The sequence below is a fragment of the Tamandua tetradactyla genome, chromosome 5 (genome assembly GCF_023851605.1).
Source record: "Tamandua tetradactyla isolate mTamTet1 chromosome 5, mTamTet1.pri, whole genome shotgun sequence".
NCBI lineage: Eukaryota > Metazoa > Chordata > Mammalia > Pilosa > Myrmecophagidae > Tamandua > Tamandua tetradactyla.
Window position 1 is genome coordinate 24879436 of NC_135331.1, and position 24968 is coordinate 24904403.

Genomic DNA, 24968 nt, shown 5'->3' on the forward strand with positions numbered 1-24968 from the left:
ATTGGTCATGGTGTGTAATGCTTGTTTATGTCACTTAATTCGGTTTGCTAATATTCTCTTGAGTTTCTGTCTGTCCATAAGGTATATTGGTCTATAGTTTCATTTCCTTGTGATGTCTCTGGTGGGTTTGGTATCAGTAGAATGGGTTGGGATGTGTTCTGTTGTCTTCTGTTTTTGGAAGGGTTTGTAAAGCGTTGCCATTCCTGCTTGGAGACATTTAGGGATGAGTGTCAAGTTGGCCATAAGGGCCTGGAACTCAGGAGAGGGGTGGGGCTGGAGACCCAGATTTGGGGGGAGGAGAGAGGGCAGCCCACTTCAGCTGGGCAGCTGGTGAAGGAGATGCTCAGCCGGGCGGATGAGATTGTGGGGGGGGAAGAGGGACCCTGGGAAACGCACAGAAACTGACACTGCTGGTCATGGAGAGGAACAGGGGTCTGCAAAGGAGATCCAGAGGCCCATCCAGAGCCACCCAGGGAGGGGCAGCCCCCATCTGGCCACTGCTGTGGGCTGCCAAGAATGAAGGCTGGTGGTCTTGACCAGCGCCCTTTGGTGAGGTGGGGTAGACCCAGCCTGCTGGGGACTGGGGAGGAATTAGGACACAGGAAATGGGCACACACGAGCGCGCACACACACACACACACACACACACACACTTGCTGCTGAGTTCCTGAGAACGGGATTGTACCTGAAACCCAGCTGGGCCAGCAGCCAGCCCCCTGCAGAATAAGAGGGGCCACTGTGGCTGATCCTTCTGTCCCAGGAACTTCTCTACCGCTCTTCTGGGAAAGTGGAAACCCCTGGGACTCACTCAGAAAAGCACAGGAAGATTCCTAGGAGCGGTCTGGGATTCTGGTCCCACTGGTAATGGTTATTCCAGGAGGAATGGGAGTCCCATGAGCACGGCGAGACTCTCATCCCTCAGGAGATGCAGCTGCTGGGATGGAAGGTGAATGAGGGAAACCCGAGGCAGGGAGCCTCCAGAGGCCAGGGGAGAAGGGGCAGTTTCCAGCTTGACCCCCGACAAAGGGGCAGCTGTGAAGGCGACTCTTCCCATGTTTGGATTGTCCTCTTTCCCCCAGACCAGGGGAACCATCCTCGTGGGTGGACCCTCATCCTGATGCATGGTGCAGCACAGCAGGTGGAGGGACAGGGAGGCTCACCAGGGGAGACCTGGGCACAGGAGACAAAGGTGGCTTCTAAGGGAATGCAGCCCCTGTGTGGAAGAGCTCAACAAGGAAATTGGAATGCTGCCGTCGCCCCGGGCCTCATCTGGGGTGGGGGTGGGTGCTCTTAAGACACCCTCGTCCAGGAGGAGCACCCCAGGGTTGCACCTTCAATCTCTCATCCAGCCACCCCAGGCGGGCCGAGGGGGCCGGGCCCAGCCACCCACCCCACCCCACCCCCAGGCCCAAGGACGTGAGGGCCAGAGTCCAGCCCTCCCCTGGCCTGGCGCCTGGGCTCGTCCGCTCGTCCCTGGACAGCCCAGCCCTCACTTTCCACCTTCTGGGGAGGCCTTGCCCCCACAGGCCCCCACCCCAAGACAGAGAGGAGGAGCGCAGAGCGCTACTGGGAGCAAGGCAGTGAGGCGACAGCCATTTATTCAGGGCGGGGGCCAGCAGGCTTAGGGCTTCCACTCGACCACCTGGATGGTGACGCGGGCCGCCCTGCGCACAGCCTCACTGGCATCCTCCTCAAGGAAGCGGAAGGTGGGCACATGCATCTGCAGCAGCTTGCGGCCCTCGGGGGCCTCGGCCAGCACGGTCAGCGCCTTGAGGGCGTGCAGCCGCACCCTGCTCACAGGGGAGTGCAGCAGGTCCAGGAGTGGCCGGATGGCCTCCACGTCCAGCGCTGCATACTTCCCTGCAAGGCCCGGCACCTGGTGAGCCTGGCGGTCCCTCTCCACCACCCCACCCCACCAGGGCCGCTCCATCTGCACCCCCCCCACTGCCACTGCCACTGTGGCCGAGGCAGGCCGCCCTACATCTCCTGCCCTCACCTGCGCCCTCACTGACCTCTCCCCACAACCCCAGCTGTCTGAGGCAGCAGGATGTTCGTGGTGAGATGTGACCAGCAGTTCTGGGGCTCCTGCTGCACCCCAGACACAAAGGCACCCATGGGCCTTACCTGCTCATGGGGTAAGGCATTAGCCTATAAAAAGACCCCCCCAGGAACCCTGTCCTGCCTGCCTGCTGCCCAGGCTTGTTCAGCACCCTCATCTCTCTCCTGCCTCTGGGCTTTGCACTCCCAGCCCCCAACCTGGATTTCTCCAGCCCACTTTTTTCTGCAATGCCTATTGTCCTTCCGGTCTCCAAAGGAGCAGGTGTGGCCCCTGGCATAGGCCCACCCACTCACCTACCCATGCTGCATGTCACCCATCACTCTGCCACTCCCACCCCTGGGAACTGCAGACACCCCTGGGCATCTGCGTGCAGGGGCTCAGGGACCCTCAGCACCAGCTCAGAAAGGAGCTGGTGGTGCTCCTATCCTGGGTTCCAGCCTCTGTCTGTCTTGCTGTTGCCTTGGAGCCTTCCAGAAGGAGCCTGGGCTGAGGATGTCCATAAGGCAAACCCACAAAGGGAGCCCCTGCCCTGGCGCTCAGCTTTCTGGGGTGGGTGGCTGGGCCTACCCCTCACCCAGTTCCACTGTTAGAGGCAGATGGGGAGGGGATGGCAGCCTTGACTTGGGAGGCTCTGTAGCATTCTGGCAGAGAATCAGGCCCGGACAGTCCTGGGGTACATGCCAGCCCATGGGAAGGTCCTCTGGCTGGATTCCCCTCTCCACAGGGCCACAGTGGTGAGGGGCAACATCCCCACTCCTGGGTGTGGAAACAGGCCCAGGAATCTTCCATTGGCCCAGGGAGCCTGCGGGGTGGGTGCTGCCATTCATCCCCCACCTTAAGAGATGATGCTTGTCAGGAAATGACACCAAGTCCACGACTTTGGGTCAAAGGCTCATGGGTAGACAAGCAACAGAGTCTAGAACCATGGCCTCCAAGGGGCTGGGGGAGGTGGGGAGTCCAGGGCCAGGGTCCAGCATCGTGCATAGGGACAGGAGTCCCAACACAGTGGCCGGGCAGGATGGAGAGGGAGGGCTGACCGGGCAGTGGGGGGAAGATTCCGGACTTTAAGCAGGAGGGTGGTGAGTTGTGAAAAGCTCACCATGGCAATGAACGGGGGGTGGGGTGCCAGGGGATCCCCAGGTGGCAGTGATGCCCACCCATGCCCTTTGCTCACCTCCTGCCCACCCTGCTGGCCCGGCCGGCAGACCTCACCTTTGGTGGTCACTGCCGCGTACATGAGGGCCCCTGCAGCACTGGCCTGCACCTCCTCAGACTGGTCCGTCAGCAGGTGCACCAGGATGGGGATGACATCAAACTGCCACACTTGGTTCTTGCCCTCCAGAGGGATGCTGGGGCAGAAAGGAGGGGTCTGGGCTGGGGTTGTGGCCCCAGAACCACCCCAAGGGCAGGAGCTTCTGTTGGGACAATCACTGGCCATCCAGGGCTGGATGAGGATGTGGCACCAGGGAGCAGAGGAGCACCGGTGGGACATTTGGGAGTCACCCGCACACTGACCACTTGGGAACCCAGCTCACGGTGGGTCAGGGCCCCTGCCAGGCAGAGCCACCCCCACCACAAGCTGGCTCTGGCTACGTCTCTGGCAAGGTCAGGAGCCCGCCCGGGGTGTGGGGGCTGGGGGGGTCCACATCCCAGGTGGGGGCTTGGGCAAGGGGACTCTCTAGGTCACTTCTAATCCTGATATCCTATGAGAAATGTGAAAATGAGGAGGGCAGACTCCCCTAGAGTTGCCCAAAGAGTGACAGTGTCCCTTAAAACCACGGGACCAGATGGGGCATGGGCATCCTGCAGCAAAGGGCACTGGGTCGCTCACCTGCCTTTCCCAAACTAGCCACCCGTGGACCCTGAGTTTTTCAGAGTTCTTAATGACATCGCAAAAGACCAGTGGTTCTGAGGATCACAGTTTGGTAAATGATTGAATTGTAGTGCCCACCCCCACCCCTGAAACAAACAAGCACAGATACACTGAAGTCCTACTCCCCAGAATGTGACCTTGTTTGAAAACAGTGTCACTGAAGATGGAATTGACAAGTTACAATCCAGTCCCTCATCCAAAATCATTGGTGTCCTAATAAGAAGGACCATGTGAACACAGAGGGAGGGACAGACAGCAGGAAGAACTCGTGGTAATGACTGAGTCAAGGACACCCAAGCCCGTTGGCAAGCCATGGCCAGTAGCCAGGAGGGTGGCAGGTGCAGGTACTCCCCAACAGGTTTCAGAAGGGGGCATGGCTCAGCCAACACTGAGACTTTGAGCTCCAGGCTCAGCCAACACCGTGACTTCAGGCTCCAGGCTCAGCCAACACCATGACTTTGGGCTCCAGGCTCAGCCAACACCGTGACTTCGGGCTTCAGGCTCAGCAACACCTTGACTTTGGACTCCAGGCTCAGCCAATACCCTGACTTTGGGCTCCAGGCTCAGCCAACATTATGACTCAGGCTCCAGGCTCAGCAAACACTGTGACTTCGGGCTCCAGGCTCAGCCAACACCATGACTTTGGGCTCCAGACTCAGCCAACACCGTGACTTCAGGCTTCAGGCTCAGCAACACCTTGACTTTGGACTCCAGGCTCAGCCAACACCCTGACTTCGGACTCCAGGATCAGTCAACACTGTGACTCAGGCTCTAGGCTCAGTCAACACCATGACTTCAGGCTCCAGGCTCAGCCAACACCATGACTTCGGGCGCCAGGCTCAGCCAACACCGTGACTTCAGGCTTCAGGCTCAGCAACACCTTGACTTTGGACTCCAAGCTCAGCCAATACCCTGACTTTGGGCTCCAGGCTCAGCCAACATTATGACTCAGGCTCCAGGCTCAGCAAACACTGTGACTTCGGGCTCCAGGCTCAGCCAACACCATGACTTTGGGCTCCAGACTCAGCCAACACCATGACTTCAGGCTTCAAGCTCAGCAACACCTTGACTTTGGACTCCAGGTTCAGCCAACATCCTGACTTCAGGCTCCGTGCTCAGCCAACACCCTGACTTCAGGCTCCAGCCTCAGCCAACACTGTGACTCAGGCTCCAGGCTCAGCCAACACCATGACTTCAGGCTTCAGGCTCAGCAACACCTTGACTTTGGACTCTAGGCTCAGCCAATGCCTGACTTCAAGCTCCAGGCTCAGCCAACACTGTGACTCAGGCTCCAGGCTCAGCCAACACTGTGACTTCGGGCTCCAGGATCCGGGACCACGAGAGTGGACGTGTCCGTTGGTTTACACTGCCCAGTTTGAGGCACGTGTTCACGGCCCCAGGTTCTGGCACTGGGAGGCTGTTGAACTGCTAGGGCAGGGATCAAAGACACAGAATCCCCCGGCCCCACCAACAGGGATCCTATAGATTCGTCCACACCATGGGTGTAGACAAATTGGTCTACGTGCTATCGGGCCCTGTACTAGACAATGAGCCTCCCACAGGGGTTCTCCACTGTGTTGGTTTGAAACGATTTACATCCCCTGAAAAGCCATGTTTTAATCCTAATCATTTTGTGGGAGCAACAGTTTCTTCTAATCCCTATTCAGTACTACAGGGTGGAAACTTGACTAGATTATTTCTATGGAGCTGGGACTGCATCAAGTGTGGGTATTAAACTTGATTAGAGGGAGACATTCTATGTCAGTCTTGATTAGCTTACTGGGATCCTATAAAAGAGAGACATTTTTTGCAGAGAATGCCTTTTGAGAACGAGAAAGCCAAAGCAGAGTCACAAGATTGAAAGAACCACAGAGTCCACCAGCCAGTGACCTTTGGAGATGAAGAAAAGTGCCCCTGGAGAGGCTTCATGCAGCAAGAGGCCAGGAGAAGCTAGCAGATGCCATGTTTGCCTTGTGCCCTTCCAGCGGAGAGAGAAACCCTGAATGTCATCAACCTTCTTGAACCACGGTATCTTTCCCTGGATGCATTAGATTGGACATTTCTATAGACTTGCTTTAATTGGGACACTTTCATGGCCTTAGAACTGTAAACCAGCAACTTAAGAAATTCCCTTTTTAAAAAGCTATTCCGCTTCTGGTGTATCGCATTCTGGCAGCTAGCAGACTAGAACAGCCACAGTGGCACAGTGGCACTTTGTGCCAGCTAATCCTCTGTGGTGAGTTGGGGGTCGACCACTGCAGTGCAGGAAGGCAAAGAGCGTCTCTGACGCGTACCCAGCAGATGCCAACAGAAAGTGTCTCAGCATTCCAGGGCAGCTACAACAAATATCACACACTGGTCAGGTTAAACCAGAGGAGGTCATCCCATGGCTTTGGAAGCTACAAGTCCAAGATCAAGGCACAGGCAAGGACTTGCTTTCTCCTGGATTTTGCAGCATTCCAGCACCTCTGGCACCAGGCATGCTCTCTAACTCTCTCCCCTGTGTCTACTTCTCAGGTTTCCACTGACTTCTGGTTTCTTCTGACTTCCGGCTGCAATTCCACGGGTGGGGGCCCACCCTGATTCACTTTGGCCTCATCTAAACTGGACTCCAAGACCCGACACAAATGCACCTGTGCCCCAGCTTGCCTTCACGTCTTCAGAGATCCTATTTCCAACTGGGTTCAGACCCCAAAGTCAGCATGACTTTCGCGGGCGGTGTGATCCCATCCCCAACACACATGCACTGTGATGACTCATGGCTGTGATGACCCATGGCTAGCACAGAAGGGGACATCTGAGCCAAGCCCTCAGAGGGGGCTGGAATCTGCATTTTAACACACTTCACAGGGGCCCGGGTCTCTAGTGAGAATCCAAGGTGGAAGGAGAGCCAGGATTTGGGAAGGCCGCGGCACCCCGACTCAGGGGAGGTGGCCGCCCGCCAAGGCATGGGCTCTGGCTGACGGTGACAGGCCTGTCCTCACACAGCCTGGCTGTCGGCATGTGTGGCCGGAGGGGGGCAGTTCTGGGGGACCCTCTGAGCTCAGTGGCTTCTGCTTCCTCAATGGTGGCCACATGGGGCCTTGGACAAGGGATTGGACGCCCGAGGTTTAGTGTCCTCCCCTAGAAGGGAGAGCATCACTGCCTTTCCTGGAGGGGGTCACACATGGAGTATAGACAACCCCTGGCATGAATTAACACACTAAAACCCACCAGGCATCGGCGGTGTCATTGCCAGCTGCTCTCACACAGCCCTTCCTCATGGACAGGGCGGTGACTGATGACCCACCGTCTCTTTCTGCCCGGGATGCTAAACCCAGGATATCCCTGTGCAAAACGGATGGAGGTCTTCCTGGTGGAGGTGACAGAGAACCAGGCCCAGGAGCAGCAGTCCCGAGCAAGTGCCACTCATGCCTGGCTGGGGGATGGACTTTTAGGGACACAAGTCCCCAAAGAGTCACGTTCACAGTCCCACGTGTGACTTACTCAGAAATCGGGCCTTCGAGGACATTACTACATAAAATGAGGCCAAGCTGGCCCAGGGTGGGCCGTCCCCCAGAGCCAGGAGAGCGAATTTGGGCTCGAGTACTAGGAGACAGATGGACAGCGGCCGTGTGATGGATGCACGGACGGACTTTCTCCACGGCCAGCCAACAGCCCCTCTGGCACCCCCCACAGACCCTGCAATCTTGATGTCGCGCTGACCTGGTGCCCTGCCACCCGCTGCTGGGCTCCCGGGGCCAGTGAATGTGTGTCTCTGAGCCCCAGCTGGAGTGGCGCACCTGACGGCGGTGAGTGCGCGGGCCGCCTTGCTGCGAATGCCGGCGCTGGGGCTGAGGAGCTTCTCCCTGAGGAAGGGCACCACGCGGCTGCTCAGCGCCTCAGTGGCGTCCTCCTGCAGGCACGGGGCCAGTGTGTCCAGCATGAGCTCCTGGATGCCCTCCTCCTCCCGCGGCAGCTTCCACACCAGCAAGGGGATCAGGCCGCTCTGCACGATGCCCCGGGCTCCTGCGGGACAGGATCCAGAGCACTGAGGGTGGGGGGGGGGCCCAGCTGCCACCCCCACCGCCCTACATCCCCTACAACCCCACCACCACCCGCCACCCCAACCATCCACTGCCACCCCCCCACCCGCCATCCCTACCATCCCCCACCTCCACCACCATCCCCCACCCCCACCACCATCCCCCAAGAACACAGGCTGGCCTGGTGGGGCCGGGGTGTGTCCTGCTGGAGCTGTGGGTGGGCTCATTGAGACACCTTGTAAATGCCACCCCACCCCCACTGAGGACCCTGCAGCTCACCCTCTCCAAGGGCCCCAAGCTCCCCAGCCCACCCAGGAGGTAAGCATGGGGTGGGGAGAAGATCAGTCTAGAAACTCCATCCCCTCCACCACCATCTCTAAGCTGCCGCAGACCCCAGCCAGGTCTGGCCAGGGCTTGGGGGTGGGGAGAAGGGCCTGGGATCCACTCTGGCCGGAAGAGGCAAAAAGAACCTGGGGCCCCAAAGGAAGGGGTCTCCTGGAGCTGAAGGGACCGGCTTCTGCCAGTGGCATCCCCAAGGCGCTCAGCTCCCTCCTGCCCAGGGCTGCTGGCGGGGACGCCCTACCCCACCTCCACGGGGGGGCAGCTGAGATGAGGGGTATGGGGAACTCCAGGCCAGGGCAGCTCTGCAGCCCCTCCCACCCCACCCCCCCCAGCGGCCCCACGCTGCCCACCCCCAGGCGAACACCTCTCTCTTCTGCTGTCCCCAGCTACACCCTTTAATTTACTCTAGGGAGACAAATTAACAGGTTAATTAGCCTAAAGGTCTCTGAGTGCCAATTAGCACCGGGATTTCCCTTTTGAAGACAGCTCCCCTCCTCTGAGGCTATCAAATGGTGGGTGCTGGGGCAGGGCAGGGGCTGGTGCGAGGGAGCCGGAGAAGCAAGGCAGGGTGCCCAGCGGCCCCGGCCAGCCTCTCAGGGTAGAGACTCCACCCCATTAGTTCTTGGGGCGCTCACGACCCAACCAAAGCAGCTTTTCTTCCTGTTCCATCAGGTGTGTTTGCTGTTGGGCTTTTCGAGATTCAGCAACCCAAGATTTCCCCAGCTATGTGACCTTGGACAGCTATGTGACCTCTCTGAGCCCGGTTCCTCATCAGGAAATCAGCCTCCCTGACCAAGGCTGTAAAGAACCTGTAGGTTAAGTGGCAGGGGGGTGTGGGATGCTGGGTGAAATGCTGTGTGCTTTGGATTTCCGCATGTGTGTACGGGGCTGTCGCTGGGTGCTGGGACGTCTGGGCCCAGTGCTGCACGAGTCCCATATGCAAGCCAGAGCCTGCCAGGGGATGACGGAGATGAAACCAGCCCAGGTCCTCCCTGCTGGGGTGCTCCAGCTACGTCTCCTGGGGTCCCCGAGTCCCACTCTGCCTCAGCCTCCCCCTCCTGGCCTCCTGCTCGGGCTCTGCACACCCCCCCCCCCCAGCTGACCCGCACATGTCCCCCACCCGAGGCCACGGGACCAAGCCAGCCCATCCTCGCTCACAGCGGGCGGGTGACAGCGTGGGCCAGTCTTCCAGGGCAGACTGCAAGGCAAAGGCTGGGGGGGGGGCGGGAGGCATCTAGAGACGGGGCTGTACCTCAGTGGGCTGGGGCTTCCCAGGACACCCCCCAGGAGCAGTAGCTGCTGGCAGAGATCCCGCCAGGGGGCTGCGGGGGCAGGGGAAGGGGGCTGTAGTCGACCGCTGTCCCCACTGCCCTCTAGGGCCCAGAGGTGGCTCCATTGGTCAGGGTCCCGGAATGGGTGCCAGGCCAACCTCCTCTTGGGCTTCAGCTCCTAGAAATGCTAAGTGCCGGGATCCGGGTTCGTTAAAAATAAAACGCGTGCCGGGTGCCCCCCTGTTCCTTCGCTTTGGTTCTTTTCAGCTAAAAGGAGAGCCCCGGGCCTGGCTATTTATAACTAACCCAGATCTGCAACTGCTTATTCAGGTTGGGGAGGCGGGGGGGCGCATGGACCCCAAGGAAATAAGCCGAGACACCCACCGGGCAGCTGGAAGTGGGGAGTCCAGGGGAGGGCAGGGGAGGTGGGGCCGGGACGAGCCAGCAGGACAGGGCGGGGCCCAGACAAACGAGGCCCCCCCACCTCACCCTCGGAAGCAGCAAATGGGTGGGAGGGTTGTCCAGGGACTGGGGGACCCGTTCTAGGGGACCCGGAAATGCAGGAAAAGAGGCCCTGGAGCTGGGCCTCTGGGGGGGGGTGGAGGACAGCCCAGGCTGAGAAGGGAGTAGAGGCCGGGATGGGGGGCACAGGGGGGGTTTGGGGAAGGGCACTGGTCTGGTGTTGCTGGGGGCAGTGGCCATGGCGGGACCACTGGGCAGTGAGCCAGAGCGATCCACTGGAATCGAGCGGATCAGAGCCACCTGCTGGGGAGGTCCAGCCGCTGCCGTAGGTGAACCATGGTCCCTAGAGAAGGCAGGCTCGAGTCCTCACCCTGCAACCTGAGGACGCGACCTTTATGGAGACGAAGTCATTCAAGACAGAATTAGGCAAGTTAAAACGAGGTTGTTCTGGGGTAGGTGGGCCCTTAATCCAACAGGCCTGGGGTCTTTATAAGAAAAGAGATATAGAGTCACAGAGAAGCACAACAAGGGAAGGGGACACCAGGGGGAGATGGCTACGTGAAGGCCAAGGCAGAGACGGCAGTGATGCGTCTACACGCCAGGGCACAAAGGAATGCCAGGAATGCCAAGGAAGACCATGGAACTCCAAAGAAAGCCAAGGAACCCCAAGGAATGCCAAAGAAAACCAGCGAACACCAAGGAGTGCCAAGGAACCTCATAGAATGCCAAGTAACCCCAAGGAACCCCAAGGAGTGACAAAGAATGTCTAGGAATGCCAAGGAATGCCAGAGAGTACCAAAGAACCCCAAGGAATGTCAGGAACACTAAGGAGTATTAAAGAACCTAGTAACCCCAAGGAGTGCCGAGAAGCCCCAAAGGGTACAAGGAACCGCCAGAAGCTGCAGTAGGTGAGGACGGACCTTCCGCAGAGCCTTCTGAGGGGGTCCGGCCCTGCCGACACCTTGACCCCAATGTCAGCCCTCCAAGACGGCGACAATATGCCTCTGGCTCTGGTGCCAGTTTGTGGTGCTTTGTCACGAGAGCCCTGGGAAACTGAGGTAGCCCCTTCCTGGGGCAGGGGGCAGGGGGAGCGCCTCGAGGAGCTTCTCCTGGCCAGCTGTCCTTGCCTGGGTGGTGCCCGAGGGCCCATCTCCAGAGGCCCTTCCATGTGCCACCACAGAGCCGCTGCCATTCTACCCCTACCCTGACCTCCTGGCTTCCAGGTCCTGGTCCCGGCCCAGCCCCCATGCCCCAGGACAGCCTATTCCTGCCTGGTGCCCACCTGTGCCCACTGGCACCCACCTGGGCCTGCCTTGGCTCTCTGGCCTCAGTTTACTTGACCTGATGCAAGCCCCTGCATGGGCAGCCCATTGTTCCTTCTCAAAATACCCTCTTCCCCTGGCCCCGGGACACCCCCATCCCGTCGCCCTGCATCTCCGTGGCCACAGCTATCACATGCTCCAGTATCCACCAGGCCACCTCCTGACACCCGGATATCACCAGCGAGCCCTGGACCAGGGCAGGCCTCATGCCGGGCTCAGCCTCGTGGGTTGACGTTATGGAGCGAGCAGCAACCCCACAGAGATAGGTTCAGGTCCTAACCCCGGACCTGGGACTATGGCTCATTTGTAAAAAGGACCTTTGATGACATGGGGGCCAAACTGAATTAGGTGAACCCTAAATCCACAGGCCAGAGTCTCTGCTCACCGCAGAGGGTTATCTTGGCCTGGGAGTGGGAGACACACGGGGAGAGAGGGTGCCACATGATGGACATAGAGACCAAGTCACAGGTGGCTGGCACCCTATGGCCACAATGCCCCAGAATTTGGAGACAGCACGAACCACCGACACCCCAAGGTCCAGGCTTCCTTGCCTCCAAAACCGTGGGACGACAAAATTTCCTGTGGCTGAAGCCACCCAGTCCATGACACTTGTTCTAGAAGCCCTGGCAAACGAAGACAGCCTGCCTCTCTGCTGTTTTCTATTTCTTCTGGGCCATCTGGTTAATTTATGATTATTATTAATTATTTAATTGCGTGTACCAGGACAACACACATCATTTCTGGGAAGACACCCGCTGTAAATGGAGACCAGTGCTTGCCCATCCTCTTCCTCACACTCAAAACGCTCATCTTCAAATTCTCCTCTGGCTCTCAAGGTGACACCCGTAATTGTGCAAGAGGACCCCCTGCCCCAGCCGGCAAAACCACTCCTGGCCCCTCTCCAACCCCAGGCCTTGGCATCCTTGCACACCCACTGGCTCTTCTCTGGGTTCCCCATGGGCTTCCTGCTGCTCCTCTCCCACTGGCTCTTGCTGCAGCCTCGGGAAGCCAACCTGGCTCAGGAGTGGGGACTCATTTGCCAGCCTAGACCCCAAAGGCAATGGCAGGATTTTTGTTTGCTATCTGCCCCTTGCCCGCTGATGGGAGGCTCTACCAGGCAGGCCGTGTCCAGCTGAGCCCCCTGTGCCAAGAACTGTGCCAGTAGGGAGAACTGCTGTCCAAATGAGCAGCATCACTGGCTGAAGGCCATCTGAGACCACCCCCATCCCCACCCCTCACCTCCAGGCAGTCACCAGGGCAGGACGGCCAGCCCCAGTGGGCCCCTTCCCTGGCCAGTCTCCCACACGCCTGGACCTCATTGGTTTGCCCCTGCTCGGACCCCCGATTCTGCAGCAGAACCTGCCTTCCGCCCATCTCCGATGGGGGTGGGGAGTAGGGGGTGGGGGAGAGTGTCCACGTGCATTTCCCACTAAGGACAGTCTACCCGTGTTCAACTCTGTCAGAAGAAGAAACCGGGTTTCGGCAGGTGAAATGCCTCCGGGGCGGGTACAGATGGTGGCGGTAGTGGGGCCCCAGCGGCCCTTCACCCCCAACCCCCTCTTGCTTCCGATTCACCGTAGGGCCCGTGCGCCGGGCTCCCCTCCTGGACCCAGCTCGGCTGACCCGCATGACTTGACCCCGGAGGTGCAAACCGCTGGCGAGGGAGTACGGCTGGACGCGAGGGCAGGGCTGCAGGGTACCGCTGGAGCCTTTCCCCTCCCGCCTGCCTGCCTGCCTTCGCTGCCTCTGGCCCATCCTTTAAGCAGACCAGTGGGGGGGCTCCCCGAAGCCCCGACTGAAAACGGCATCCTGCGCTCCGGGCGTCTGCGGAGCCTCCCGAGGGCGCCCCGGGTCCGGGACCCTAAGGTAGCCCAGCTCACGGGCCCTTCTCCCCCTCGGGTGGCTTCTCCTCTTTAAGGATCCCCCGACCCCCGGAAAGGGGGGAGGGGGTCCCAGTCATCCCGGATGGGCGCTGGGGGCGCAGAGGGACGGAGGCGAGCAACGCCTGGGGGAAGTCCGTAGGCGCGACCCCATCCGCCGAGGGAAAGGCCGGGCGTGGGGAGCCCGCCACCCAAGGTCGCCGCGCATACTGGCGGCCGGGTTGGGTTCGAATGCGGGCGTAGAGCGCGGCGCACATGGTGGGCATCCAAGGCGGGCCCCGCGGCCCGGGTCTCAGCTCCGCGATAGCGTCCGGGCTTCCGCGCGTGGCGGCGCGTGCGGGACTGCGGCGCGCGCGGGACTGCGGCGCGCGCCTAGCCCCCGCCCTCACCCCGCCTCCCGCCGCCATTAGGCCGCGGGCACGTCCGTCAGCCGGCGGCGGCCAATGGGCGGTGGCGGAGCCCGGCGCGCGGGGGGAGGGGGCCCGGCGTGCGCGCGGCCTCCCCTCCCCCGCCCGCGGTTGCCTGGCAACGCTGGCGCGGCTCCGCCCCCCTGGCGGCGGCGCGGGAGGCGCGGGCGGCGCGGGGCGGGCGGACCGCGGGGCGGGCGGCGCGGGAGGCGGCGCGGGCGGCGCGGGAGGGAGAGGCCGGCCCAGCGTGAGCGCCGCCGCCCGCCGCCCGGTCACGTCCCCGCGCGGGCGCCGCCGCCCCGCCCCGCACCGCCCCGCCCGGCAGCTCGGCGCGGCCCGGAGGTGAGTGAGCGGCGCGCGGGCCCTCCCCCGGCCCCCCGGCCACCGCCCGGGACCCCGCCCGGGCCTTTGTGCGGGATGTCGGCGGGCAGGCGGGCGGGCGCCGGGGCGGGGGCCCCCGCTGCCCTCGGAGCAGGCTCCAGCCCCACGATGATTATGTTTTCTTCTAGAAGGCGGGGGTGAGGGGCGGCTCGGGCGGGGGGAGGGGAGGCTCGTGGGGGGCTTGTCCCCAGCTCCTCGGGGCGGCGGCTAGACCCGCCGAGGCCGGGATGCGGGGGTTACGCTGCCGCCAGGAGGGCGGGGCCCGAGCCCCGGTTCTCTGGGGCGCGGGTCTCGGGGTGGAGGCAAGCCCCATCTTAGGGAGGGGCCCCAGCCGGGCCGCCCCGCTGCTGCTCAAGCCCTGGCCCTGCCCCGGGGGCCCAACCCGCTGCAGGAGGCTCTCGTGGCTCAATTCGCTTAGACACATATTTATTCAGCGTCACCACCCCCCACCCCAGGGATGGCCGCGGGGTGGGAGGGCACCCCTGCCCACCAGGACTGACTCACTACCCCCAGCCCCGTGGGGAGAAGGACTCTGCGCAGATAACCCGGGTATCGGCAGGGGCCCGGGAGGAGTGCCTGGGGCTGGGGGGCCAGGCTGGCTCCTGGGCAAGGTGACATTTGAACTGCAGCTTGAAGGACACGGCCGGTGGGGGTGGGCAGGGCAGTGGGGGGTGGGCTGGGCCCTCGGAGGTGAGGTGGGGAAGGTGGTCGTGGCCCTGCAGGTGGCGGGAGGGAGGCTGGGGGACAGTGTGCTGCCCTCACCTGCTAGCTTGGCCATTGGGGCATCCATCTGTGAAAGGGGGTATGTCTGTGATACCTGCTTGTGTGGTCCTTTGGGTGGGGGGCTTGGAGAGGAGCTTTGAGGAGTTGGCAGGTCCCTCGCAGCCTGGAGATGCCTTCCAGGTGCCTGCTGCCCAGGGCAGGGCCAGGGCACAGGATGGGGCCACCTGCCCAGCTGATGACTCGGGGTCTTGGGGTGTAGATGTCTCGGAGCAGTGACCGTGGAGGCCTGGGCTCTCCATTCTCCCTTCTCCTCAGCCTGCCCAGCTCTCTAGCGCTGAGGAGGCGATGGCATTTGGGTGGGTTTTTAAAAACCCTTCCATTGTGTTCCTCTGACAGACGCTGATTTTCTGAGACAGAAGGTGAGTGGGGAAAGGGCCCCCTCCCCCTTGGAGGGCCAGCATCCCTCCTACCCTAGAGCCACGCGCGCTCAGTTTCCCCCTCCAGGGGCAGTTGGTGGCACCTCTTCTTGCACTGCCCCCTGTACCTGGCCTGGCTTGGGGCTCTGGGTGTGGGACATGGCGTTGCCTCCCAGCGCTCCTGCCTCCTGCGGTCCCAGGAGGAAAAATGTCTCCGTCTGGGTCTCGGAAGCTTCTAGAGTGATGTTCCGGGAACCTCTTGGGTCACTGGGTGGACTTAGTAGGGCTGTCCGGGGGTACTCCAGAGCAGCCGCTTGGAAGGGGACCCCCCCACCCCCGCCAGACAGCTGTGAGGTGGTGGGGATGGTGGCTGGGACTCAGGTGTGCCTGGCATCCTCAGCCTAGCTGGCATGCATGCGGGTGGTGACGGCAAGTGCCACCATCCTTCCTGGAACGAGGCAAGAGGCTCCGGGTCCTGCACTGCCACTGGCTATGGCCCTGGAGGAGGGTGCTGGAAGGCGGCATCCCACAGTCCCCAGAAGGGAAGATGGAGTCACAGAGCCTCTGGGGTGGCTGCAAGCCAAGGGAAGTGGGCCCAGGCATCAGAGGAAGCACCGAGGACCGGCCCCTGGCAGGAGCCTGGAATAGAAGCTATGAGTGGGCAAGGGCATGGGGACACCCAGGGGGTGGCATCTAGAGACCTGGGGTTAGAGCCCAGCCCCCCCCCCCCAGCCTGATTCAGCCCCATACCACCCCATGCTTCTCTGTCCTTATGCATAACGGAGAGCTGTGTCCAGGCCCCTCCCAGGTCCACACACTGACAGGAGGGCTCTCTCTGTGCATCTGCCTCTTCTGCAAGCCCAGACTGGCAGGGAAGGCTCTTTGCAAGGACAGACAGACAGGGACTGGTTCATAGACGCTGGATGACAGATTCTGGGCCCATGGGGGGAGAGGTCAGCCTCCGCCCGGAACTTAAGCAAGCAGAACCTTACACGGTTCGTCCATTCACTTGCTTGGCCAATATTTACAACGCTGGGTGCGTGTCGGGCACGGTGCCAGCTGCAGAGATACGGCAGGGAGCAAGCAGTCCACCGCCGTGTTTGCTCATGGCAATCACATCAGAGGGCAGAGCCTGCCGGCACCAATGTGTGATTTCATGCGGGCAGGATCAACGGTGTGGAGGAAAATAAAGCAGAAGGCAGGGGAGGGTGCCTGGGCCTCCTCTCTGCGGAGAGGGCACTGGGGCAGGTCCTGTGAAGGTGATGGGCACCTGGCTGATCAGGGAAGAGTGTCCAGGAGGACAGGCGGCCACGCAAAGGCACTGGGGCAGGTGCTGTGGACATGATGGACACCTGGCTGATGGGGAAGAGTGTCCAGGAGGGGAAGCGGCCACACAAAGGCACTGAGGCAGGCACCATGGAGGTGATGGACACCTGGCTGACCAGAGAAGAGTGTCTAGGAGGAGAAGCGTCCACATAAAGGCACTGGGGCAGGAGCTCCAGGACCGGGTCAGGTGGGGGCCTTGCAGGCCCTGACAAGCTAGGAAGGTGTCAGCAGCTTCTCATTACAGAGGCAACTCGATCTCATTTACATTCTTAAGGGACCCCTTTGGCTGATGTGGTTAATAGACCAGGGTGGGGGACAGGAGGGAAAAGGTCTTGGGGTGGCCACTGGAACCTTTCAGGGGAGAGGTCCTGGTGGCTCAGCAGCGGGGAGCAGTTGAGGTGGTGAGAAGCGGTTGGGTGGGGATATCTGCAAGAGGAACAGGGCAGACCTGCTGGTGGATGTCAGGTGAGAGAGGGTACAGGGATGGCTGCAGGTTTGTGATCTGGAGGTATTAGCTGAGAAGTAAGAAGTGAGAGACATAACATGGGAGAGGCGGGAACCAGCTGGGGTTTCGAACGTGGTTGATTGAGACCCTGGCAGGGGTTGGCAAGCAAGGCTGGAGAGGAGCTTGGAGTGCCAGGCGTGGAGGCCTGTGGGACCCCAGGATCGTGCACATGTGTCCCAAAAGACGATGGGGCGGCATTGGCTGGCGCAGGATGCACGGGCCTTCTTCGTTATCTCAGACTCTGCGTTGGCACATCCACCTGCTCGCTGAAATTTCTCTGTAACCCCAAAGTCGATACTCGTGGCACTTCCACAGCAAAAAGTGGGGGCACCCCGACGTGCATGTTACCCGCCAAGTTGAAACCAGGCGGCGGCGCTCTCCCTTCTTGTTTGCACCCTCATTCTGCAAACAAGCGTTTTTTCCATGGTAGGTTTAGCACCGCTTTTCCAGCGTTTGCGCTTTTTGTTCATTTTCCCAGAGTCCGTCAGCCTTGGTGCGTAGTGGTGAAGTGCCGTCTAGCGTTCCCAGTCGCGCGCAGGTTGGGATGTGCCTGACATGGGAATATGCGTGCGGGGTAAAGCCTGAGTTACTGCACGGTTACCCATGGGCTTGACGCTAGCGAATCCGTGGTGGATTTCCAGTGAGATGTCTTTGGTATCTGTCAGTTGGCGAAATGGTGTGTGCAGAGGCTCACCGGAACCTAAGCTTTTATTCCCTTTAGGAGCGGCAGTGCAGAGCCACTCATTCATTGGTGGTGGTGGCTTAAGAGGGTGCCACTATGGTGAACAGTGGGGATGGACTGTATTTCCAGGAGGGCCAGGGCCAGGCTAGAGGTACAAAGGGGGCAGAGGAATGGGTGAGGGTTGTCACGGGCAGGACCCACCATATGATTGTGGGGCCCAGAGCGAAGTGGCAACACAGGGCCCCTTGTTTAAAACTGTGAAGCTTTCCACAGCAGCACCGAGATTCCACATGTACCTGCCAGTGAAGCCAGCCCCATCCTGGGTGAGCTCGAGGTGGACAGGGCCGGGGGTGGGATGCAGCCCAGCTCTGCCCCCCGCTGCTTCCCTGTGCCCTGGCTCCTGCCTGCCACAAGTGGGCAGGGGCTGCATATTCGGCCCTCAGGGGCCGCAGGCATCCACGAGGCCCTGCCCAGGGAAGGTGAAGCCCGAGAGCACAGGGAGAGAGAAATACCCTGCTCTCAGTTGTCGGACTACCCTGTCCACCATGGGTGTGGGTTCCCCAGGCAGGGGCCGCAGAGATGTCCAGCGGATGGACAGGCGGCGGAGGCAGGGGAAGTCCTGGCAAGCAGCAGTGGCAGCTTCACACGATGATGCCTTCCTGGAACATATCCCTTTTCCAAAGGAACCTGCTACCTCACCTAGTTCTGAGTGATTTGCTTCCAAATTAAGGTATGACTTCCTTCTAGAGACGTCCCTGGAGAACCCTTCTAAAAGTGCTAAGAAACAAGCCTATGAAAAGTCGCAGCACTGGAGGGGCTCTGCAGACAGCCCCCAGCCCGACATCCCCTCCCGCGGCCTGCAGCCCAGCATCCCCTCCCTGGCCTCGAATGGGCGGTGGTCACAGCAGCAGTCTCGGAAGCCCCTGGACAGGGTCATGGTGGTGGAGGAACTGCAGCACAGAGGAGGGGACAGCAGTCTTGGCATCCACACGGACGGGGGGCATGTGGGGGGTGGTGCTGGACGCACAGCCAGCCGAGCAGCCCTGGCAGGGTAGGGGGAAAGCAGATGCACACTTATCCCCCTGTGGCCAGTTTGGCTCCAGAGACCCCTGAGCAGGAGGAGAGATGGGGCGGCTTTCCCAGAGGGGCCAAGTGAGCTGTTTGTCGTGTCCTGCCAGGACCTGAATGTCCATCCTGGGAGGGCAGTGGCTTTTGTGGGTGTTGCAGTGTCCTGTGCACAGTCAGGGCTCGGCCAGCCCAGGAAGGGGGCTTCCAGTGGCCACAGCCTCCCCAGCCAGCTCCTGGGTCCTGAGGTCAGCTCGGGGCAGGGGAAGGGACTCGCCTCTCTGGGTGGCCCTGGAAACCCTGTTCATGCCCTGGGCTCAGTTTCTTCTCCTTAGGGTGGAAGATCCTGGCTGGGTCAAGGTTCAGAGTTTTCATTTCTCACATCAAAACCCTGGGTGGCAGTGACCTTGCCAAGCACTCAGATGTTGAGAAGGGTTCTGAGGCTCTGCTGCAGCCCAGAGGGAAAGAGCGTTACAAATGATCGGTAATGCTTCCCGGAGGAGGCGGGCTGAGACTTGGAAGTTCAGCGGGGTGCCCACCCCCTCACCCCCCGCCCCCCACCACGACGTACTCGTGCCGAGCGCCCCCTCGGCAAGGAAGCCTGCTCAGGACGTGGGTCATTGTCTGTTGAGTGTCCTGCCCCGAGGTTGATGCTTTGGGTCACTACAGTGGCCCCGGGGACCGGGCCCCACTTCTGGAACTGGGAACCCAGGTTACCACATCAACAGCATTATGGGGTGGGGGCGGCATGGGGCCAGGACAGGGCGCACAGGGAGGCCCTGTGAGTCCCAGTGGGCCGGCCTGGCCCCAGCAGACTCTCCTGGCGCAGGGACTGCAGCGCTTCACACCCACAGCCTTCACCCTGGGCCCCTGGGGGTGGCCTGGCCGGAGCTGGGATGCCACACCCGTCCTTCGCGGCTGGGGTGCCTGTGGTCATGGGCCGGTGCTCAGCGTCCCCTCCCGGGCCTGCCCCTGCCCCCTCTCACAGCCTTGACCCCATTCAGCGGCAGTAGGACCCCGGCCGGCAAATGAGGGTGCAGGTGGCCCCCTCTCGGGCTCTGCTCCAGAGCAGCCACCCCCGCCCCCCACTACTCTGCCACCTCTGGTAGGCTGTGCAAACATATTTCTCGATAAAATGCTGGGAAGAAAAATAATTAGAGTGTTGCCGCCATTATCCAATTTCTGATTAATCAAACTCTCTTTGTCCTCGGCCCAAATCTATCCATTTCCCTTAAACACTGGGCGGGTGCCAGGCATCAATTCCCCCTGCGGCAGCGCCCTGCGTGCACGCCCATCCAGCGCTGCCCCTGCCCCGTGAGTGGGGGGAGGGCGCAGAGCACTGACGGGCTGCTCCTGGCCCTCACCCCCCCCCCCGATGCCACCCCGCCATGCCACTGCCGCATCCCCTGTTCCGTCCCCTGCCCCAGCCCTGCACGTCCTCGCCCACCCTCTACGGCCCCACGTCTGGTATGTTAGTTGTATCTTCCTGGCTGTTCTGGTGGCAGGTGGAGGGGGTCTGTCCTGTCCCCTGCCCCAGGGCTGGGTGTAGCATGGATGCTGTGGCAGGCTCCAGCCGGGCCAGGACCATGGGAAAAGCCCCGGGTCACTGGCACTAAGGGAGAGGCTGGAGCTTGGGAGCGGCTGAAGGGGGGGCGGTCCCGGGGCCATGGCCACCACAGAAGACTGTCTCGGAAAGGGACATCCTGGCCCTGGAGCCCAGGGTCTCAGAGAGGGGCGGCGTTAGGCATTAGGGGCGGAGGCGGAGGATGGGGCCAAGTTTCCCAGGAGCTCTAGCTGCCCCCAACTTGGCTGCCACGGTGCCCTGCTTCGCGTGTGCACCCACTGGGGACAGGCAGGCCCACAGCCAGAGCGTGGGGTGCACCCTGGGGGTTGGGGCACGTGGCGTGCGGGACGTGGCAGTGCCACTTGGGAGTGAGCAGGACTGTGGGGTCGTTCTCACGGCCTGAGGTGCCGGGCTTGGGGAACGGGAAAGGGCAGGGGTGCTGGCCAGGGCTGCTCCTGGCCCCCTGCCTGCCCAGGTCCCCACTTTCAGCTGCTCCCCCTGGGTCATCAATGCCCCTGTCCTGGAACTGCCGGGTGGTTCCCCCCCTTCGCTCGGGTGGGACGGCTTTGAGGTTCCCCATGGAATCCAGCCAAGGTGAAACCTGAGCTGCAGGCACCTGTTGGGTCACTCCTGCCCTCACCCGCCCCCTGTTCCCTGCCCTCCTCAGCCACATGCCCACAAACCCGACCCAGGCTCCACTTCCAGACCAGCGCCCAGGGCGGAGCAGGCCTGAGCTCAGGAGGCTCCCAGGCGAAGGGAGCAGGTGGGAGCCATTGCTCACTGCCCAAGTGGGGGGATGGGCACAGGGTGAGGGGGGATGGCTGCAGAGGAGGCTTGGCCCCTGACTTTGTGGTCCTAGAGTGGGGCCTAGAAGGCTGCAGGGCACCAGGGACCTAGAATGCTTAAATTATATTCGCTGCCCAGCTGGTTGCAGGGCATGCCCCAAAGTCAGCAGATGCCTTTACTGGGGACACAGGAGCCAGGCATCTGGGCAGCTCCTCCTCCCCTCTAGGGGTGGCTGTGCACAGACCCTCTCCACTCTACCCACTTGGTTGTCCCCAGCCCCAAGAGGGCCGCAGCCTGACAGCCTCCTGGGTCTCCACACCCAGCGCTGCTCTCAGGCACAGCCGTTCAGCCTTGGGGCCTCCGGGCCAGGAGGCCAGACACATGGGACAGCACAGAGGACCAGGGAAGGGCCTCCCTGGGTGACCCGACCCTATCCTTCGACAGAGGAACTCTGGGAGGTGAGAGGCTGTGGCAGGCCCATGAGACCACTGTCTACACACTGACTGATCAGCCCCCCTCCATGCTGGCTGCAGAATACGCAGACCACCGCTTTGCGGAGACCCACCGTGGGTCGGCTGGTGCCAGGCCAGTGAGGCAGGTTGTGGAGAGAGCAAGGATAAGCCAGGCCAGTTGTGGCCAGAGGACACCCCCTCCCCCTACCACACACACAGGCCCATATGTCCCCAAGCCTCAATCAGTAATGCCTTCCTGAGCACATGCCACCACTTGGCCACACGTCTGCAGACGCCGTCATGATCAGTGACATACAAGTGGGGTGTGATTCTGGCAGAAGCCTTGGTCTGGCAGAAACCTGCTTTACCCCGCCATCAACACAGCTGGCGCCCCGGACGGACAGACACACTCCCTTTTCGTTGTCTGCTTGCTGCCCCGTGTCCTCGGCAGGCGGGGCGCGCTCCAGGACCACAGGCAGCCCTCTGCAACCTCACGTACGGCCACTCCCCCCTACTGAGTCAGTCCCATTTGTCCCAAGCCTCTTCATGGCAGTGGCACTTGCTTCTGCGATTTCAGCCTTTCATCGGATAATATGTCAACTGATGAACTAGGAGTGGTGACAGGGCTTCTATGGAAATAAAGGTGAACGCTTTGGAAAGTCTCGATCACAGCTGTGGTGGGGTAGGTGTGAACAAGAGAACTGTGAGACTGGGCGCAGGGGGTCATAAAATGCCAGGATTCCAAGTGGCACTGCCAGGCCACCTGCCTCCATGCTGGGGAAAGTAGACAGATGTCACATGTGATGTGTGTGACAGGAGCAGGGACAGGCCGTTCCAGGCAGCAGCCCTCAGCCCTCCAAACATTGGAGAGTGAACGTCGGGTTGGCTGCTTTTTTGTTTTTTTTAACGCTTTTATTTATTTATTTATTTTTACATGGGCAGGCACCGGGAATCGAACCCGGGTCCTCTGGCATGGCAGGCGAGCAGTCTGCCTGCTGAGCCACCGCGGCCTGCCCTGGCTTGGCTGTTTTGAGTTGGAATGTTGGAAGTACCTTCTCACTAAGTGTGATTGCAACTTTTGGCCATTATGTATTTTCTCAGATCATGGATATTAGAAAATTATCTGAAATAAGGTTGAAATCTGCAGAGGTGGTGGTTTTGTTGTTTGGAGACAGAAAGGAGGTCCTCGTACCTGGAAAGGTTGTGAAGCCAGGGAGGCTGGGGGGAGGCAGAGTTGAGCAGTGGGGGGGGGGGGGGGGGGCGTTCTGATTCCCTGCAGAGAGTTCGGGGACAACCGCCAGGAGGGGTGTGCAGCGAGGGCCCGAGGGCCGCGAGAGGCTGGTTTTGGGGGATCGAGGCTGGTTGTGCTGTAGGCAGGACCCACCCCATCATCACCCCCACCAGGAACTCTGGGGGGGCTGCCAGGGTGTGGTGGGACGTCAGCAGGTCTGAAGTGGTCAGGTCCTGGGTCAGGTGGGATGAGAAGGGGCCGGCAGGTGGCAGGGACACCCCTCCCGTGGCTCCTGCCGGCCTGCTGAGGATGGGGGCAGAAGCTAGGAAGGGGAGTGGCAGAGGGTTTAGGAGGAGGGCACAGTCTGCGGTGGGGGGAGGGACTCTGCTGTTCAAGAGGGTGGGAGGAGCCGGAGCTGGGGCTGCAGGCATGAGGGAAAGGGCGGTTGGGCTACCTTGACTTGGGGTGTTGGGGTGTCACCCTGTGGCTTGGGGAGGGCGGGAGAGCAGACCGGGGAGAGGGGAGGCCCGGGGGTGTGGGGTGTGCAAGAGCTGGCCATGGCTGGAGGGAGCCCTGTGGGTGCCCGCTGAGAGTGACCCACCCACTGCCACCGCCCCACCCACTGCCACAGGCCCGCCCACTGCCGCAGGGCCGCCTGCCTCTGCGGGGACACTCCCTGCACTCAGGTGGAGGGCAGGCAGGCCGGGTGGTGGGCCCTGTCTTTTCGCGGTCCCAGCCGGCTGCACCTCCGACAGGCATGGCAGGAGGGGACCCCTTCAGCCCCGCACCACACCCCCCGCACAGAGGCAAGGCTGTGGCTGCCTTGCGATGGGGGGATCCGCGGGTTGGTGCCATGGGGGTAGGGGCGCAGGGAGGTGGGAGCCGAGGGTCACAGGTGGGCAGTAGAGCAGTCCTGGCTGTCCCCCAGGGCGGCGGCTGTGGGGGGTCAGGGGTGCTGTGGCCAGCTTTCCCCAGAGGGCAGGACCCCTCCTGGCCTCCCCCACTGTCCCCTGGCCTAAAGCAAGCAGGGAGTTTATCTCCGGGCTCCCCATGTGGGTTTTAGCTTGAAACTACCTTTGTGGTATGGAAGGCTCCAAGCCCTCATGCCTTTCTCTGGTCGTCCAGCCAGCCTGATAGATGGTGGCGGGGAGGGCTTGTCCCTGGGGTGGGGGTGGCCCCATGATCCACTCCAGAACAAGCTGCATGCACGGCCTCGTACTAGGTCCACATACGCAGTTGCTGTGGCCTCAGATGCTGGCACGCCGAAGGTCATGCGTGAAACCCGTTCCCCTCACCTGAGTGAGGCTGCCACTCCAGAAAGTGGGGCCCTCACACCTTAACCCCCCCCATAATTGCAGATCTGGGGCCCCCAATCCTCGAGCACACTGGCCCTGTCTGGCCACCCGCCCCCATAGCTTCCAGGCGCATCCACTGTCGGCGTCTGCGTGGAGAACGTACAAGAAGTGGTGGTCAGCAGGGGCAGGAGCCCTGCACCCCAGGACCCAGGAGCCCTTGCTGGGGTGGGCGGGGGAGTCTGAGCTCCATAGTGTGTGTGCGTGTGCACGCGAGGGTGCCAGGCACCACTCTCCACAAACATCCGTCCGCTCACACTGGGCTGCCTCGTGGGGACCCTGCCAAACGCCGCCACCTTTCTCCAGCGGAGGCATTTTAGGACATTCCCTGCTGTGCCCCATGTCCTTTGGCTGCCTCAGCCAGGGGGATATGGGGCAGCCAGGAGGTCCCTCAGCCTCCTCAGTCAGCTCCGCCGTGCCCAGGCCGTCCTGTTCCCAGGCAGAGCGCAGAGGCCAGGCAGGGGGCAGGCGCGGTGCGGGGCTCTGCACTGGGTCTCACGGCATCTGTGCCCGGAGGGGAGGGCGGGCCCTGCTATGATGAGCAACGGGGCCAGGGTCTGGTAGCGGTGGGGCCGGCCACACTCATCCCAGAGCCGGGGGTGTGTCCAAGCGGTGACCATGAGCAGAGGCCGGTCTGGTCCCCTGGGAGAGAATGCAACTGGTGCAGGCCTGCTCCGGGAGGTGCCGTGGGGGATGAGGGGCCAGGAGAAGGAGGGAGCCGCCTCTGCGGGGGTCCTGGGGTGGGAGTGGGTGGGGGCGAGCCTGGTGGTTTTGGGGTCTGCCTGCCTGCCTCACCTCCCACCCAGGCCTGGCACGTGTCACGGGGGCAGTGGGGATGTGGAGG

The 24968-nt window shown here is 61.6% G+C and overlaps 1 protein-coding gene across 2 annotated transcripts in view; it reads right to left on the bottom strand.

Moving 5' to 3' along the window:
- Nucleotides 1-1500: 1500 nt before the first annotated feature.
- The window catches only part of RSPH14 (radial spoke head 14 homolog), a 49520-nt gene continuing 26052 nt past the window's right edge, over nt 1501-24968 (bottom strand). The window contains exons 5-7 of one of the 2 annotated variants that reach the window (XM_077160167.1): nt 7715-7940; nt 3272-3408; nt 1501-1860 (exon numbers count right to left, since the gene is read on the bottom strand). In XM_077160167.1, the coding sequence (XP_077016282.1) occupies nt 1622-1860; nt 3272-3408; nt 7715-7940 (602 nt within the window). In that variant the 3' untranslated portion in view covers nt 1501-1621. The remainder of the gene's footprint in view (nt 1861-3271; nt 3409-7714; nt 7941-24968) is intronic. The other variant, XM_077160168.1, reaches the window with a different exon arrangement.